At 35.2% G+C, this 20102-nt stretch overlaps 1 protein-coding gene across 2 annotated transcripts in view; it reads right to left on the bottom strand.

The window, feature by feature from the left end:
• LOC131038529 (protein SPIRRIG) overlaps nucleotides 1–20102 on the bottom strand; it is a 91351-nt gene that overhangs the window by 47008 nt on the left and 24241 nt on the right. For both annotated transcript variants that reach the window (XM_057970982.2, XM_057970983.2), the window contains exons 3-7: nucleotides 11826–11895; nucleotides 11614–11699; nucleotides 1905–2040; nucleotides 1754–1810; nucleotides 1139–1315 (exon numbers count right to left, since the gene is read on the bottom strand). In XM_057970982.2, the coding sequence (XP_057826965.2) occupies nucleotides 1139–1315; nucleotides 1754–1810; nucleotides 1905–2040; nucleotides 11614–11699; nucleotides 11826–11895 (526 nt within the window). The remainder of the gene's footprint in view (nucleotides 1–1138; nucleotides 1316–1753; nucleotides 1811–1904; nucleotides 2041–11613; nucleotides 11700–11825; nucleotides 11896–20102) is intronic.

Genomic DNA, 20102 nt, shown 5'->3' with positions numbered 1-20102 from the left:
AGTTTACCCTATGCCCCTACGATGTGTGCCTTTGTGTTGTCATAATTTTATACATTTGAGGTTGTCCTACCCTAGGGAGTTTAAAGGACATTATCATATTATTATTCAATTTCATTAAGTAACATAAAAATTTATAGAAAGAAAAAATTCCTATTTGAGCATGGGGATTCGCAATTCATGTACATAAATAAGATTTGTTTGTCATTTGTATTAATGATCATGTTTCGAATCTTCTTTATATTTCTTCCATGCCCTGAAACTAGTGTGAAGATTCCCAGTAAAGGGAATTACCAGTAGTGTAGAAAAACTACCCCCCTTTTGCAAAAGGATCTTTTTTATGGCAGACTTAGAAGAATCCTAGAGGAATTGTAGTGAGTACCCTTTTTCCAATTTCACGCATTATATGGGAAACCGCAAGTGATATAATTGCAGAAATCATAATGTTAATGGAGCTGGTCAGATCAAACTATGTTTCTTTCATTGGTGATTAATCATAGTTGATGGAAGGATATGTTGTTTAGGTCCTTGGAAGAATGCTCAATTCTCTCAAGTGCAGATTGGTCTTTTTTAGCAGATTTTATCACGATTCATGCAGCAAGGTCTTTTCTTAAATCATTACACTTAACTTTTTCTTCTACTTGTTTGTGTAACTGTACATAAATATTCCATGTCCCCCACCATGCCCAAAATTTGGGAAATTTGTTGCCATCAAAGAAACTAAAGAAATATAGAAATAATTACATCTTTTTATCACAACTTGATGAGGGGCACAATGACACAATTCTGTGATTCCATATACAGTCAACAAAACATTCTATTTGATGCAATGTCTCTAAAAATTCAAATTCAGTATACTTAACAACAGTTCAAGGACTTAGATTTTATATTTCTATATATAGTCTACAAAAGCAAATGCTATCTATATTTTTGTTATTGCTGTCAGAAGCAATTCAACATGTAACCAGCACATAGAAGCTTACACGTCCATCCCCAGTATATTAGACTGAAAAGTAACACTTTAAACAGCAAAACAAAACCTTGTGCTTACTTATGAAAAACAGGAAACAAATCATGGCTATGGTTAAGGCTTCTAGGTAAACATAAATGATAAACAGGTGAAATAAATTAGATAAGAGACCTCAATCCTTTGCACTTGTCTAATGTCACCATCATAAACTCTGCTGGGAAATACCATCAATTCTGCTTTTGTTTCGGAATCCTGTGATACACGGTCAGTAGGAGTCAGCAGTACATGCAGTAATTGAATGAGGCAGCAAAGTACCCCAGAATCTAGCAGAGGTTGTACATCAATAGGCTGCATCAGAGATTAAGCAGTCAGTCAGAAATTAGAATTACCATACACTATGTATCTGCATCCTTGCAGACACAAATACAACTAAGGATTCTATTTTAAATAAGTACATCTTAAGTTACATGTCACTACCAATATACATGTAAAAGCAAATTGTAAGAATTTTTTTTTTTTTTTTTAAAAGAAGGCCACCTGCCACATAAGCCAGAGTAAGCCTTTTAATGTTTCCAATGTCAGTTTTGCATCTTAATACACAGCTTTTTATTTTTTGATTCACTTTATTTAATGCAATGGTGCATCCCATGTTATACTTTGATCCCTTTCAACCCCTATATGTATCTTTTTGTTTCCTTTTGGCCTGATATTTAAACCATGGGAAGAGCAGACTACATGCAGTGCAATTCTCCTGTAAACCTTTTGCATGAACATATGAATACTTACAGGAGAAACAAGGTTTTCTAAAGCATACAAGAAGCTTGAGCCAATACTGCTGCCATCCTGCAAATGTTATTGTCCATTACAAATATCAATATTTGATTGTCATTAGAATTAATGACAAAATAAAGTTATCATCAATTACTGTGGGACTTACCTCCAATACTTCTGTAAAATATTTTAGCACACCTCCTTTATCAAGAGATCCTTTATGATCTGTATTCTTCAATTTCCCAATATCAACCACCAAGGCTTTCCCAACGACAAATGAGAAAAGATGAGCATCAATTAGCCTGGACATTGTCAACAGAACAAATTTAGAAACTCAGACTTGTACTTTCAAATCACTTGATATAATAAAAAGAGCAAGATTTTCATCTTCTAGTGAATCTATAACATTTTCCTCAAGAAGATAGGAAGTCTGTGAAGAGAACATTTTTTTCTTATATTTCAACAAATTATGAACTCAAGGACATAAAATTTCTACTGTCCATGATATCGATATAGTAACATTTCTGGAGTTTTACTGTGTAACATTTTTTATCAACATTTAGGATCATACTCCATAGTCCATCATCAACATTTCTACAATCCATGATATCAGTATAGTAATATGACAGGATTTTGACTGTGTAACATTTTTTATCATCAACATTTTGGATCATACTCCATGATCCATCATCAGGATACTTCTCTGGCTTTAACTCATCCTGATGATAGATCATGGAGTATGATACAAAATGTTGATGACAAAAAATGTTGCATGGTCATGATCCAGAAATATTGTAATGGTAATTGCATAATTGATTAATGAAATGACGAAGTACATATAGGCAATTACAAGACGATGTTTCCATTAGGAACAATCGAAAACTAAATCAGAAAATAGAAACAATCTATTCAAACAAAAACAAACTAATATTACACTAAATGACCATTAACAACTAATTAAATACTTTAATACCCTCCCTTAATGGTCATCCTATCAACTACACCAAGTTGCTGTTGCAAGGTGTGCGCCCTTGGTCTCCTTGTGTTGTGCAGCGCAAGCAACAGGTTTGCGACATGGCTTAACCACCTCCCGTGGATTCTATGTGTCACACGGTTGTATCGGGCATTAATAGGTCAATCTTTTGGTGCAACGGCAACCGTGTTTCCAACAAGTGGTATCAAAGCTTGGTCACGGGTTCAAACCCCCCACTTGCGCTAGGGGGGAGGGGGGATTGTTGCAAGGTGTGCACCCTTGGTCTCCTTGTGTTGTGCAGTGCAAGCAACGGGTTTGCGACATGGCTTAACCACCTCCCGTGGATTCTATGTGTCACGCGGTTGTATCAAGCATTAATAGGTCAATCTTTTGGTGCAATGGCAACCTTTCCAACTGTTGCCCCCTAAATTTTACAAACTAGTCCAGGCTCAGAGACTTGGTGAGGATGTCTGCAATCTGGTCCTCAATTGGAACATACTACAACTATACTGATCCATCTTCTACAAGCTATCGGATGAAATGACAATGAAGCTCAACATGTTTGGTGCACTCATGGAAGACTGGATTCTTGGCAAGTTTCAGCACCCCTTGATTGCCATAGAACAAGGGAGAAAGACCTGCTTGAGACATTTGCATGTCAAAAAGCATCCTTCGAAGCCAAACTACCCCACTTACTGCTTTTACAATTCCCCGATATTTTGCTTCTGTCGAGGTAAGAGCTACCGCCTCCTGCTTCTTACTGGTTCATGTGACTGCACTCATGCCAAGACTAAAGACATACCCAATAGTAGACTTCTTGTCATCAACTAAACCTACCCAATTTGAGTCTGTAAAACCAATCAGTCGAGGATCTTTGCTTCTACTATACAGAATGCCAAAGTCAGGAGTGCCCTTCACATTTCTCAACACACGCTTCACAACATAACTTAGGTCAAGTCTAGTGATAGTGAGATAGAAGAGGCTGCCAACTAGTTGCCTGAACGTTGATTCATTCACCACAAGTGAATCCGATTTGGCTGATAGTTTTAGTCCTTTCTCCATAGGTGTAGATGAAGGTTTGCAATCATCCATTCGAAACTTATCTAGCAAACTCTTGGCATATTTCGACTCACATAAAGATACTACTACTAGTCTACCAAACCTCTACACCGAGACAATAATGCAAAAGTCCCAAGTCTGTCATGTCAAAGGATTGGCACAGATTTTGTTTGATATGCTCAATCAAATGTGCTATACTACCAGTAATGATCAAGTCATCAACATAGATGACAAGATGAAGGATATCACCACCAGTAGTCTTGACATATAGATTGGAATCAAAAGGACTCCTCTGAAAGCCTTGATCAACCAAGTACTTATCAATTTTGATGTGCCATGCTCGAGGAGCCTGTTTGAGGCCATAGAGTGCTTTCATCAGTCTACATACCTAGTGTTCTTTACTAGCAACCTTGAAACTTGGAGGTTGCGTCATATAGACTTCTTCATGCAACTCACCATTGAGGAAGGCACTCTTGACATCCGTTTGATGGACTTTCCGACCACACTATGCTACAATAGCCAGAACCAACCGGATGGTGATCACTTTTGTTGTAGGAGCAAAAGTCTCCTCATAGTCAATGCCTTCTTCATGCAAGAAGCCCTTAGCCACCAACTGAGCTTTGTACTTATCAAGAGTTACCTAAGACCCATTAGCTTTGTACTTCACTTTGTAGACCCATTTACAGCCAACAAGTTTCTTCTGGGGTGGAAGATCTAACAGAACTGAGGTGTTGTTCTTCTGAAGACTATGATACTCAGCTTCCATAGCCTTTTCCCGTTCAGGTATTCCTTTTGCTTCGGAATACATCTGAGGCTCATAAATACTCTAAAGATTTGCCATGAGAGCAAAATTCACTATGCTCTTTTTGCTCTAGCCTCTAGAAGATCTCCCCTCAACAAGTTCATCATCACAAACAACACCAATGGTCTTTTCCCACCATTTAGGTCGACGAGGAGAAGCACCTGTATTTAACGTTGGAGGATCGGGATGAGTGGGAGTGTCTAGAAGAAATTCATAGGGATGCTAATCCAGGTTTTCCTAAGGAAAATCTGGTGGAACAAGATCCTGCCTAGGAGATTCAACATTCTATGGTTCAAAATCACCAGAATCCCTCCCTTCAAGTGGAGCTAAGGGAAGTCAAACACCCAAATCCTTAGCCTTCAAAGGTTGATCTTCAAGACTCAAAACATGAGAAGTGGGCTGAAAAGGCCCCCCTTCTTCATCAAACACAACATCTCGACTGAAAATGAGATGATCGGTAACTACATTGATCAGCCGATAAGCTTTGTGGTTATCACTGTAGCCCATGAACATCAATATTTGACTCTTGGAATCCAATTTTGATCTCTTTGCATCTAGAATCCAAACATAAGCAATAGAGCCAAAAACTTTCAAGTGGCTGATTTTGGGCTTCCTCTCAGGTCATCTTCTTAACAACCTATGTGGGAGACCAGTTCAGAAGGTACAGTGCAGTATAGATAGCTTCAGCCCAAAATTTCTTAGGAACATTTTTATGTTCCAACATAGAACGGGGCATTTCGGTGATTGTGCGATTTCTTTGCTCAACAACACCAATCTGGTAAAGAGTGCAGTGTGTGGTAAGTTGCCGCTTAATGTCGTGGTGTGCACAGAAGTTGGACAAATCAATAGAACAAATTCCCCCCCCCCCCATTATCTGACCAAAGAGTTTTGATGGGACATCTTGACTCGTTTTCAACTAAGGCCTTAAACTTTTTGAAATTCAAGAAACACATCTGACTTGTTCTTAAGAAAAGATACCCACATTTTTCTATTAAAGTCGTCGACAAATAACCAAAAAAACATTGCACCCATGATTGATGCAGTGTTCATCGGCCCACAGACATCTACACATACCACTTGTAAAACCTTTGAGGCTCTCCAAGTGTCACCATTTGAGAAAGGATTCCAATGTTGCTTACCAGCCTGGTGAGCTCCACAAACACCATGACTATGACTGAATCTCAAGTAACCCAACAACTAGACCCTCCCAACCCAACTGAGAGAGATAGTGAACATTCAGGTGCCCATATTGTTGATGCAAAAGTGTGCTGATGGATGAACTCTTTGTTGCCATAGCATGCTCCTAAGAATCACTAGTGTCAACAAGTTTGTAAAGACCATGATCATCAAGTCCAACATGAGTCTCCTTGTCAAAAATGCTACACTTGTGGGTACTGAAGACAACATCCATCTTCAGAGAATGGTGCATAATATGACTAACAAAGAGAAGGTTCAGTTCCATGCCTGGAACATAGTATACATTGAGAAATATTAAATTTCTCCCTCCAGATGTAATTTGAGCGTTGCCCTTGCTAACAACAATATACTCTTCTCCTCCAACAATCGCAGAACCTTTGAATGGCATGTATTTTGTGAACTAGTGTCGTCGATGAGTGAAGTCTCTAGAAGCTCCAAAATCGATGTACCAGCCAAATGATTTAACATGGTCTACTGGTCTTTTGGCCATAAAAGCATAAAAGGTAGACTTGATTTGCTCAATATGCTCTGCAATATGGGCCTTCTACTGAGCCACCAATCATTTCTTGCAATCTTTCTTCATATGACCATACTTGTGACATTAGTTACATTGAATATTCTTCTTGGGATTCTCCTGAGGTTTGCCTTGTCCTTTCTACTAGAAAGACTTGCCTTTGCCCTTGTCCAAGGCTTTGGCAGTGAATGCGTGTTCACTGGAGGATGTGCTAGTGCTCCTTCCAAACTGTTGTTTCCACCAATCCTGTTGTAGAAGCTTATTGCAGAGATCAGGAAACTTTAGATCAACACTAGTGGAAGTGATATTGAGCGTCTAGATAAAATGCTCATAGGATCAAGGCAGACTCTTGAGTGTGATCACCACCAAGTCTTCTTCCTCCATTTTGCGACCAATAGCCTCCAGTCGATCACGTATATCCTTGATCTTTGTAAGATGCTCCTGCAGAGACATCTTATCATCCATCATCATAGAAAACATGTTATTTAGAAAGAACGCTCGGCTTTTATCTGAGGTTTCATGGAGATCCTTCAAATGAATCTAGATCTCTGCAACTGTCTTGCTAGACGGCACTTTAGGCAGCTAATCATCAGTGATTGATAATTTGATGAGCATCACCGCTTCCTAGTTGCACTCATCAAACTTGCCCTAGTCTTTTCCTGTCATTGAGGGACGAGCAATCTTACCCAAAACAATTTGATCAAGGCACCAATACTAAAATATTGTAAGCATACACTGTTTCCGCATGTTGTAATTACGGTCGTTGAACTTCCAATCATAATGTTGGTCAAAGACACCATCACAAATACTAAGGTCAAAGCGAGTCAACCTTGTGAAGGCACAAAAAACGAAGCAAAAGCTTCTAATGTAAAATCAGATCAAAGAAACGGGCGACACAGATCCCTAGGCACAAAAAGAACTTTCGCGATGGCCTACAAATACCTGTCGCGTGCTAAGATAAAAAAAAAACGCGACTTTCTCCTCAAGAAATCATGTGTAGAAACCTTCACGAACGATGGTCGTGCCGTGAGGTTTATTCAAACCGCCAAGAATGGCAAAACCCTAGACATGACCACGAAGTTCGGACCAAAGATGATGCCCTCAAAAAATTTTAGATTTTTTATGTGAAAAAAACTAAAAAGAATTTTTTTTCACGAATTACTAAAACCTAAAAACTAAAAAGAGTTTTGATAAACCTGCCCATGAAAAAACTAAAACAGAATTTTTTTTTCACGAATTGCTAAAACCTAAAAACTGAAAAGATTTTTGATGACCTTGCCCGTGAAAAAACTAAAAAGAATTTTTTTTCACGAATTATTAAAAATCTAAAAACTGAAAAGATTTTTGATGAACCCGCCTGTTGACGTGTTTTTTATGACCGTGTCTAACACAGAATAAAGTTGCCTAACGGTCACTTCACTCTCTCTTGATCAAAGTGCGATTGTATGCTAAGATTGCAAGAAGTTCAAACAATCGACTCCAAGGTTCCTTCAATGCGTGGACGTGACTTAGTTGGCTGATGTGATTGCTGGTAATCCAAGGGGCCTTACGTGTGCATCGTTCTTTCACTTCTTTGCTGTGGCTGGAACTCCATCATCGGATATGGCAATTCTGCGATGCTATTGCTTCGAATGGACTAAAATGAACTGAAAGTAAAAGGGAAAGGGTTTAGAAGGATCTAAATCTATTCCTAAGGGCTATGATATCAACAGTTGCTGCTTTGGTGGACAAATTCCAAACGAACCAAGCTCTGCTTCACCAAGATCAACTACAACTCCGCAAGAACCGGTGCAATCTTCTGGGGATGCTAGAGGATTTTCAAATCGAGAAAGTACATTTGAATACCCAAAACGGCGCAAACCAAACAACCATCTACAATCGAACTTAGCACAAATTTAAGGGGTTCAGGCTAACTTTACACTACAACTTACAATCAGCAAGATGCAAAAAGTATGAACCATGGAAATTCATCAAACACCATTACATTCTCCATTGAAATCAAAGCACTATACTACTTCTAATCTAAGTGAGGAAGGTGAAACCATGCAAGCTTTGAAAAAATAATTGAAGTGGACACCATCAGAGAACAATGTTTCACTATTATTTTCTCAAAAACTTATCGCAACAATTTCATACAAAGCCCCCCCTCTACAAATGAGGGGGGGTCACCCCTTATATAGGCCTCAAGCCCTGGCTACATGTAAAACCCTAATTAGGGTTTGCCCAAAAGATTCTCCACACATGATGCAACAAGGTGGGAATCTCCAATTAATAACCCATCATGCCCATATACAACTAATTCAAAAGTACCCAAAATAGCATCCATTGCGCATTAAATGCACCACCTCCTTCAAATTCGCCCAACATGCGTTGAATATTAATCCATGCAAAAATCACCCCATTATGTCATAAATGATCCATCATTTCCACATGCTGCGACTGCATGCAAAAGGAATCTGCCAAAAATTCAACATGCAATGACCGGGTCGCCATTTGGTCAAATATTCCGGTAATGAATGCGCCACTCTACTACCACGTGTTCAATAGATCCTCGCCATGCAACTGGACCCGCCGTCGTATATCCGCTCCTACACATCTGGAATTGTTGGAGAGGGAAAATTCGATTCAGGAAGAATTTTCTTGAAGTCTCCTCAACTTTCCTTGCTTGAAGAAGGTTTTTCATCAATTCTACACATTTCCTATTTTTTAGGAAAATTTCCAAACTAGGGTTCCACGGTCCAGGAGAGAGAAAAATCTCCTACGAATCCAAATCTATAAGACTTTTGAAATTTGGATGTGATTTGATGCCCGAGAATGGATTTTTCAAATTTTTCCCTGGAGGGGAAATTTCTTGTTCAGTTCATCCCTGATTCCTTCCTTGCCTTGGAAATTTTATGTTCAATTCATCCTTGGGTGTATTTCTTCCTTGCTTGGAATTTTGTCCCGAAGAAAGGAATTTCCAATACTTAGCCAAATTTTCATCTTTCCTGGAATTCTGTCCTGAAGGAAGGAATTTCCAACACTTAGCCAAATTTTCACATTTCCAAGAATTTCGTCGTGAAGGAAGGAATTTCCAACACTTAGCCAAATTTTCACCTTTTTCAGGAACTCTGTCATGAAGGAAGGAATTTCCAGCACTTAGTCAATTTTTCACCTTTCTTGGAATTATGTCCTGAAGGAAGGAATTTCCATTACTTAGCCAATTTTTCACCTTTCTTGGAATTCTGTCCTGAAGGAAGGAATTCATTGTTTTGTGAATTGTCCATGTCTCCTTTTCAACATCCCTATTTTTAGGGATCCTCCTAAAATTTAGGAGCCAGGTTCATTGGATGAAGAATTTCACCCCGATTCTGAATCTATAAAAATTTCCATATTTGGCCAGGATTTGATGTCTAAAAATAGCATAACTGAAAATTCGCCCGAGGGGAATTCTTCTTTTTATTCCTCCTTGACTCCTTGGATTCCGTACCTTAGGCAAAATTTTAAATTCTTTGCTTGGACGAAATTTTTTTACCACGCCAAAGATTCATGAATTTTCTCTCTGTGAATGACTTCTTGGATTCAGTGCCCCAGCCCAAACCTGGACGCATTTTGGCTCTGTCCATGGAGAGGTGGATTATTGCACTTGTGAATTCATTCTTGGTTTTAGCGCCCCAGCCCTGACTTGGGCGCATTTTGGCTCTGTCCATGGAGAGGTGGATTATTGCACTTGTGAATTCATTCTTGGTTTTAGCGCCCCAGCCCTGACTTGGGCGCATTTTGGCTCTATCCATGGAGAGGTGGATTATTGCACTTGTGAATGGCATCTTCAATTCAGCGCCCCAGCCCAATCTTGGGCGCATTTTCACCACGTTCACATATTGAAGATGCCACTTATACTTTAAGTTATATTTCATATATATTGTCAAGATGTTTGAGAGTGGTTTCAGGTCCATAGGAATCATAATGCAAATTCTGGATTTTGGAAGATCTTCCAAATTTCCAGACTTAGTCAAATTTCAGGCCATTTTCGGATCAGGATGACATTGGTGGATTGATGTGAATTTTTTGGACTTGGATGATTTTGCATGCTTTCCTCTTCTAGAATAGGAGTTCCAAACTTAACCATTTTTTGACCCAAATTGTCTCCCTTGTGACTCTTCCGGATTTAGAAATGGTCATCAGGAACGTTCAGTCTTCAAAGATATTCAGCTTTCAGTGTTTTCCTGTGAAGAACATGCCAAAAATAGATTTTTCCAAATATTAAGTGTTTCAAAATGTCAAGGTTTGGGCAAAATAGGTCAAAAAAGCACTTACTAAAAATAGAAACTTACTAAAAATTGAACTTACTAAAAATAGTAAGTTTGATTTTTGGCAAAATTAGACCAATCCGGGACCCAGTAAAATCCCTAAAAAATAGGAACTTTCTAAAAATAGAAAGTTGCTCCGTTTTGGCTCGGGAGGTTCCTTGAAGGGTCCTGATTCCAGTTATATGTTCAATTTTCCCAAAACCCTAACAAAAACCCCTAAAATCTAGGACAGAAGGCAAAAAACCCTAAAATTCACAAAACGAGTCCCAGACTTGGTCGAATTTGCTCAAACGAAAGGCAGACTTGACCAATATGATCCCCAAACACTTGCAAAGCAGAGAGATTGACGAGACTGCTGCAAAAAGACCACAAAAACGCAAGCCCAAAAACCGGGAGGGCCTAAAAAGAAGGGGGTCCCCATTTGCAATGGGGTGATGTGTGAAAACGTCACAACACCGCCTTGATACCATGTAATGGTAATTGCATAGTTGATTAATGAAATGATGAAGTACATATAGGCAATAAGAAGACGATGTTTCCATTGGAACAATCGAAAACTAAAGCAAAAAATAGAAACAATCCATTCTAACATAAATGAACTAATATTACACTAAATGACCATTAACAACTAATAAAATACTTTAATAAATATTACTATATTGATAATATTAGCGTCAATATGTTTCTCCAAAATAACTCAAATATATCCACCGTGGTACATAACTTTTCACCAATTCCAACATCCCAAATGTTCTTAGTCATCTCTAAATGCGTCAAGACGATAACACATGATATGACATGATAAATTTTTGAAAACAGATCATTGAATGAATATAATTATATATTAAATAATTAACAGTTGCAAGGTTTGCAGCAAGAGTCACATTAAGCCTATTAATTCTACTATTTCTATATCCTACATTCATTGCATGTTAAAAAAGATTCACTTCATACCAGCCAGTCATCCTACTAAAACAAGTCAGATTCCCATAATCCACAGGACCGGTAATGATGAGATGACATAAAACAGATATGACCTACTTGGTAAGTAGTTGGGCTGGATTCACATTTTCTTTGGCTAGTTTGCAAAAAACCACTACCGCCATATTCAACGCCTCTTCCTTTTCCTGAAAAAATTCAATTATGAAATCAATATACCCCCATCTTGCATTGTAAGCAATCATTTTATTAATAGAATATGTTTTTGAATTTTACAACTTAGCAAGTCCAATTTATATTAAAATACCCCCCACCTTCTCGGAATTGGAGGAGCGAAATTCCTCCCAGAACCTTTTGAAATCCAACTCCAATTCATATTTGTCTCTGAATTCATGCAAAAGAATGAAATTAGTATATGCCTGTGAAAGGGGAAAAAAACATACTTTGGAGACGAAGTCGAAAAGCTTCCAGGACTGATGTCATTTCCTTATGCTTTTGGCAAGTCACTATCGAATTACTAAATTGAAATTTCACTCAATCATCAGCAGCAATTATATCTAGTAAGATTTTCAAATTTATAAGAAAAGTATAAAAAAATCCACTTCTTTTCCCCTGATATGCATTAAAATTTAAAGTATTTAAATTAAGGGGAAAAACCAACAATTTCTGGATGAGAAAAGAAATCTTAGGTCTTCCCAATGACCAAAATCTTGGAGATAATGTCAGTGTAATCTGTCCTATTCGTGTTTTTAATATGCTTAAAGCCAATACTGGTATTATATATTTATGTAATTACACTAATCAGCACTTCTATAGAACAGCAGTGACAAATCTAAATGCCCTGAGAATGTAGAGCTTTGCATCAGGTTTCCATTAGCAGTATAAAACCTAGATTCGTGAAATAATACCACATCAGCTTTCTCTTACCTATAGGATTGTAATTCATTTCCATATTAGTAATGAGAACAAATATGACCAATTTTAAATATCATATTCACAGTGATTTGAATGGAAAAGATAAAACTATAACAGGCAGTTGGATCCACTGTTGGCTGACGACAACGAAATGCATTATCTCTATATAAACATCTTCATTTAAGCTGTCATTACACAAGTGGCAATCCAATGCTATATTACATGGAAGCAGAATCTCTAGATGACTTTCATTGAACTTGTTTAAGATATAAATATATCAAACTTAATCCTTGAAGTAATGTTACAAAAGCTTTCTCCTAACAATAGAATTGTAATTCATTCCCATATTAGCAATGAGAACATACATCATTTCTTTATAATATCATATTCATGGCAATTTACATGGAAAAGATAGTATATAACAGGCAAGCATATTCTCCTATTCATGGATAATGGTTAATAATCAAAAAAAAAAAAATTTTTAATAGTGCATCTAAAGGCAAAAAGCGCATGCTAGGGCAAGATATATTATTTACAATTCAGTTGGAGTTATGCTGGTGGCTGGTTCAAAAAACATTTGGTAAGAAAACCAACAATGCAGCAGATTGGCAAGCATTCTTAGCAGGCATTCAAGCAGCCTATGTGGCAGGTTTTAGGAGAGTTGAGATAGAAGGAGACTTCAAAACTGTGAGGCAAGCAGTAAAAAAGAAAATTTTGCCCCAACTAGATACTTAGAGGGATCTTAGAAGAAATATTAAGGTGGATAAAGAAAATTTGAAAAGATGTCTGTCTCGCATTGCTATAGACAGCAAAACATGGTTTCGTAATAATGATTCCTCTATTGAAAGCAATGATGTTAACCATTGGAGCAATCTAGGTTACACTATTCTTCATGAACTTCACTCTTAACAACATGTTTAGAAGATTAAAAAGGTACTTATCATGTTTAAAGTTACATAGACACCGATATGGATATAGATACAAATACGGACATTTTTAAAAATCCCTAATATGGATACAGCTAGATACAACATTCATGAAAAACACGTAAACATATATTTAACACAATTTTCTAGAAACTTTGCCTAAATTTACAGACTGTGGAAACAATATGTCTGCAAACAATTTTCTAAGTTATTATAAGAGATTTTCATTACTTTGAAAACAATATAAACGCATAATTGCAAAATAAACAATTATAAATTGATTTAACAATTTACAATATACAAAAAAAAATACAAATTAGGACGTATATTTAAATTAACAATAATATCATTTAAATAAAAACTAAAATTAAGTAAAATTAAAATATATATTAAAAAAGAAAAAAATCTAAATATATTAAAAAATTTACAATTTATATATATAGATTAAAAAAACCTAAATATACTAAAATTTCAAAATTTAAATATAAATTAAAAAAAATCTAAATATATTACTAGCATTGATATCTTATATATATATATATATATATATATATATATATGCCGAGAGATATCAATCTCCAGGCGCCTATGTTGAAATTGCTTTTGAGAATAGATAGGCGCCTTGAGACTGATATCTCTCAACGTCTTTTAGATAGATCTATTTAAGATATCTATGCTAGTAGCATTTGCAATGTGGCATGTTAGGTATTAATTTATCATTTTTTTTGTATTTAAATAAAGTATTATTATCCTTCACAAATCATGATGCCTATCATATTGATTCAAATGTACAATAGGAATTCCATCTTTTAAAAATTATTGAAGCATTTCATATTTTTCAAATGCACAATCAACATATTAAAAGATAATGAATTTGACATTTCATATTAAACCAAAAATTTATCAACATATTAAAAGATAATGAATTTGACATTTCATATTAAACCAAAAATTTAATTTCAGGTTAAGTAATTAAATTTTAATAGAAGAGTTATATCCAATAATGTATACATTACATAAAATTACAATGTTTCCATAGATTTGAATCTTTCTTCCTCAGCTTTCCTTTTGGTGAATTGTTCCCTTGTTTCCATTTTTTCAAAACATTAATATGAAAATGGTAGTGAGATTCTAAGTCCATCCTAAGAAAAGAGTTGGTTATTGGGATTTGTGGATTGTTAGTGCCCAAGCTAATTGTAAGGGCAATTGATATGTGCACCCCCTTTGTATTGATGAAATTGGAAATAAATTTGGAGATGCATCTTCAAATGGAACTCCATAGTAATTATCAAATTCAACCATAACATATGTTGATGGATCCAGTGGGGCACTTCCAGGTTTATATATGATATTTCAAATGTATCCTAAAACTCTATTCACAAGAGCTACTTTATCCACAAATTAGAGGTTAACATGACCCTTGCATCCTTAGAAATTAATAACTCAACATCCAATTCATCATTTTGACCTCCTACTGGATTAGTACTACCTTCTTTAGTTGCAATGCTATGGGCTATAGGTCTTTTTAATAAATACATTTTTTGCCTATTATGGTTATGTATATTATCATTTGTTGCAAATAGATGAACATTATTATCAAACTCTTCCTTAACTACTAGATGCAATAAAAAATCTGTTCTTATCATCAATTGTTGGATGTGCATCTCTATGTTTGGTGCTTCCTCTAGCCATATTAATCCATGCACATGTGGTGATCCTCTATGCTGTCATTCATATCTTGAACGATAATCTTTTACTTTCATACCCTTTTGTAGTAGTATTGGTCCTATGGATTATGTCATTCTACCCTACATTTAACACGCCTTTCTCTATCATTTTGATTTAGGTGATTTCTTGCTTCCTCTCTTTGTGCATCATTCATTTGTTTATGTCATTATCTCATGTAATTTCGAGCATATTCTCTTCAATGTTTAATTTGTTGTTCTTCATTTTTAAAATTTAAACTTGGCGGGGCATCCTGAAAAATTATTTATCAAAATTTATCAATCAATCTATATTACATTACAAACAATTAAATGTATAAATAGTTCAAATTTAAACATTGCATACACCATTTGATAGTCTTTTTTTCTAAAATTATATTATAAATTAAATTAGCCACATACGTATGAGCAATTTAATTATATTATTTTTTAGTTTATAGTAGTCACATTAATTTCATAACATTTATATATCACAGAATGAATACAATTTAATTGATAAATCTTATTTATTTATAATGTATAAAAAAATGAGTGTCTTTAAAATAATCCTCAAAAACAATATATGTATATATATCCTTGAGTAAAACTGACTTTCTTTTTTTACCCTTAAAAATAGTTATAATTTAACATATATTCGTAATTTCATATTTGTTTTGTAAATTGTTTTTGTTAACATGCTCACATTCCACTCCACCCCATGCTGCCACTTCAGTTACGCCTCTAGCGTAAAAAATTTAAAAATTTAAATATAGAGTTTAATAAACAATAATAATCTAAACTTTAAAAAGAGATTCATTATCACTTCATTTTTATAAATCAGAGTTGCATGGACATAAATACCAATATAAATACGGATATAGATATGGATATAGTATCGGATACAAATATGGCCATTTTCTAAAATCCCTAATATGGATACAGCTCGATACCAAATTCATAAAAACAATATAGACACATAATTGCTACATAAATAATTATAAAAGTTGAAAATAAAATAAATAAAGTAAAATTTAAATTGAAATAAATAAATAAATATCTAAATATATCAAAAAGTTAAAATTTAGATATAAATTTTTTATAAACAATAATAATTTATTATTTAAACTTTGAAAAGAAATCCATTTTGCATTTAATTTTTTAAAATCTGAGTTGAAAATTAAAAAACTGTCACAAAATAAGTAAACGTAAATTTAAATATTAATAAGTTAGTAAATAATTAACAATTATATACATATATTAATAAATTTTATTTATATTTAAAAAATAAATTTTTCGATTTTTTAAATCTCCAGCATTTAAACAAAATAATATAAATATAAAAATTTTAAATAATGATTATTTTAAAATCTATAAAAATGAAAACGTAAAAAAAAGGTTTAGTTGTGTTGGAAGAACACCTAGAAAAAATGGTTTCATGAAATAGAAAAACATTTTGTTTCTCATCGTTGGTTGATGTAGGTTTTGTTTATAGTTTTTTTTGGCACAATTTAAGTTTTTTTAAATTAATTTTAGAAAGATTCACGTTGGATTTTTTGAAATCACACAATATCCGGCACCACTGGAAAACCAATGTTTTTTGGGCACATATGGGTATGGTATCCAACATGTATCTGTGTCGTATCACACATATATTCGTATCGAATATTGTAGTACACATGCCTATGGAGGGAATGTGGACATATCCGACTACTCTATTTTAAATCTTATTTAAAAATGCAAAACCAGAACAAAATAAGTAAATATAAATTAAAATAATATTAAAATTTAAATACTAATAAGTTGATAAATAATGTTAATGATTGGGGCAATCCAAGTTACATTGTTCTTCATCAACTTCACTCTTAATAACATGTTTAGAAGATTGAAAAGGTACTTATGAGATTGAGGTATAAAAGAGGCAGGGTAGATTATCTCTTCAGCTTGGTAAAAAGACTCCTTGCACAAATGAAGTATACAATTTATAGCATCCCCTCCATGCTCTATTTTGTGATTGGTACAAGCAAAAAACAAGATACTTGTTAAATGGAAGGTAGTGCTCTTGTTGTTGTCATCTTGTCTATGTTTCCTTCCTCTGGAATTGTGTAATAGCTTAGGATGATGAGGGACAGTGGGGAGGCAGGGGAGGTTAGCTAGGGAACCTCTTCGACATGCGAGAGTATCTGATCATAGATTAAAAAAAAATCTTTAATTGCCAATCCCCTAGCACCCTCAAGGTGATAATGGTGATTCTAGGACATGATGGTATTTGGGACAATGATAGTGTACGCTCATGGTGATCAATAATGGTGGATTTCAAACAAAAAAGCTAAAAGTGACAGTGGAAAACAATAAGATTAGGGCAAGTATGGAGGAGCCACTCGTCAATACAGAAAGGGAGAAAAATGAAGTGGCGGATGAATTATCGCAGTCTCTTCATGAGCAAGCATACAAAATAGTAGGGAAAGAAGTGCCTTGGGAAGTTGACATTAAGCACGTTAATGTGCTAAAGGTGGTTCTAGGACTTGATGATATTTTGGGGCAATGGTAGTGTGTGGTCATAGAAATTAATAATGGCGAAATTCAAACAAAAGCTAGATTAGGGCAGGTTCAAAGGAGTTGCTTAACAACACAAAAAGGGAAGAAGATGAGGCACCAGATGAAATGTTTCAGTCTCATCATGGGGAAGCATGAAGAGCTTAAAGGCAAGAAGTGCCTCAAGAAGTTGACACTAGGCACCTTAATGGTTTGGCTCTAATGGGGCACATGAGATCTCTGGATGCATAATGTAAAGACTTAAAGTGTTAAAGCACTTGGAGTTATTACACCACAATTGGGATCACAGAGGTTGCAAGCGGTTATACAATCCCAAAATTAGACAATGAGAGGAGTCTTCATGAAATGAGAAAGTGGAGCTGCTAAAAGGTATTAAACTTCATGGGTTGGATGATATGATAGGTCCAGAAGTGTTGCCTGGAGAATTGAGTCCATAGTCGTACATATGAATGATGGAAATCACCTCCTCCAAGTGCTAGTCTTGATTAGTGGGGGTGTCTGAAATGCCCTAAATTGATGTGTGTTTTTGTGTTTCCCTCTCTGGCATTTAGATATCTGATTGGGTAAATGCATGTTAAAGTATTTTCTATGATACAGCTATGCCCATATTAGAATATTTAATTAGTATTTTACAGTATTATTTAATTAGTATTTTAATGGTCATTAGTGTAATTTTTGCTTTATTTAGTTTTCTACTTTTGGCTTCTATTTTTAGCAACAATTGTTTCTTTTTAGAAACATCACCGCTTGTAATCACCTATTTAAACAGCTCTTTGATTGGAGAAACACATCGATTATTGGAGCAATTAATTTTTCATGGAATCAGAGCGGGTAACGAGCCTCAAGAAATTTTTCGTGCCCTTCTACCTGGAATTTATTCCAGAAATTTTTTAAATGATTTTTTTTATGAAAAAAATCTTATTGGTGAGCGTTGGATTTTTCAAATTTGTTGTTCTAGTTGAAATTCTTTTTGGCAGGTTGAGGGTTTCTTGTCAGTGTTTTTTGCAGGTCTGGAAGTTTTGGGGAAGGGAATATTTTAGGGCACGTGATTTTGCAGAGTCACGTTTTTTTTTGGCCTGCCTAGGGTTTTCGAGCGACTACAGATTTCGTGTGATTTCCGCACATGTTTTTTACCGCCATCTCTGCATCCTACGCAACGACTGCAAATTTCAAATTCCATAACCCAAACATACCGGAGCATATCGGATCTAATCCAATCCAGAAACCAAACAAACTACCGGGACCAGAAGGGTACCGGTAAAGCAACCAAAACAGCTGGTGTTGCCATCAATGACAAAACATCAATGCAACACATTATCAATTCCTCCAAATGGCCAACAATCTCCCCCTTTGGCATTGATGGAAACACTAGATGTGAAAAACATCCAAGTGCCAAGAAATGCCAAACAAATCTCCCACAAAAGAATATAGCAATGAAGTTCTTAAACATACTCCCCCTGAAGTATACATCCCTTAATTAGTAATGATCTAATGGCACAATGATCATTAGAGACTTGATATAACCTTAAAATTATTACATCATTATATTTCTATCAAACTATTGAACAAAGCAAAAAATCTATGAAAATTACATTATTATTATTTATTATCATATCATTATATTTTTATTATTTTATATAATTCTTATTGTTAACATTGAGAAGAAAACAGATTTTAGGACACTTTCAAATTTCAATCCATTATTTCTAATTTATTATTATATTACTATTTTATGAAGGTAACTAATTGTATGATGAAGATACACAAAATCGATTGATCAGTTAAACTCAGAGTGAGTGGGAGTTGAGAGGTGAGAGATGGAAGTGAAGATAAAATAACAAACTTCCTCCTCAAGATCCCTAATTCTGAATAATGATATCATTGACCTTATACAGGAGTTTCCCTAATTCCTAGATCTTATGTTAGGGAATTCCACGAACTATTTCCTTTCCACAACTCCATTTTGAGGCTACAATGATGATGGATCCTTTGGATTGAACAGCATGAATATGTTCCGTGGTGATAGGGTCTTTTAATTGTGGGTCTGTAATGTTTGCAGTGTTGGATCGACGCAGAGGTTTTACCTCATATTGGAGGTAACCACGATTTGGGGTGACTTCTTTTTTTCGCGATTCTCCCGCAGGTTGACTTCGCGTTTTTTTCAGACCCACAATTTTCAATGGTTTTTTCCAACGGGTTGCAAGTTTTGTGGATTGGGTGTCGATCATGGTTACCTCTGCGTTTTTCTTCTGCGTTGTTTTTAGTTCAAACGCGTTTTTCTGCGCGGGTGAGAATTTAGTGCAGCTCTGTTCCTTCCAACCTGCACAACGTGGGTTGTTTGTTTCTCTTTCCATGGCAGGTTTTTATAGTTTTTCTATTAAAAAAAGGAAAATTATGTTCGGTTTTATAATTTTTTACCACAAAAGATTATTTTTAGGGCTTTTTTTTTTTTTTTTTTTTAATTCTGGGTTTTCTGATTTTTAGCCATAAAAAA

The sequence above is a fragment of the Cryptomeria japonica genome, chromosome 10 (assembly GCF_030272615.1).
Source record: "Cryptomeria japonica chromosome 10, Sugi_1.0, whole genome shotgun sequence".
Lineage (NCBI taxonomy): Eukaryota > Viridiplantae > Streptophyta > Pinopsida > Cupressales > Cupressaceae > Cryptomeria > Cryptomeria japonica.
Note: the sequence above shows the minus strand (reverse complement) of the source record. Positions and strands in the feature narration are given on the sequence as shown.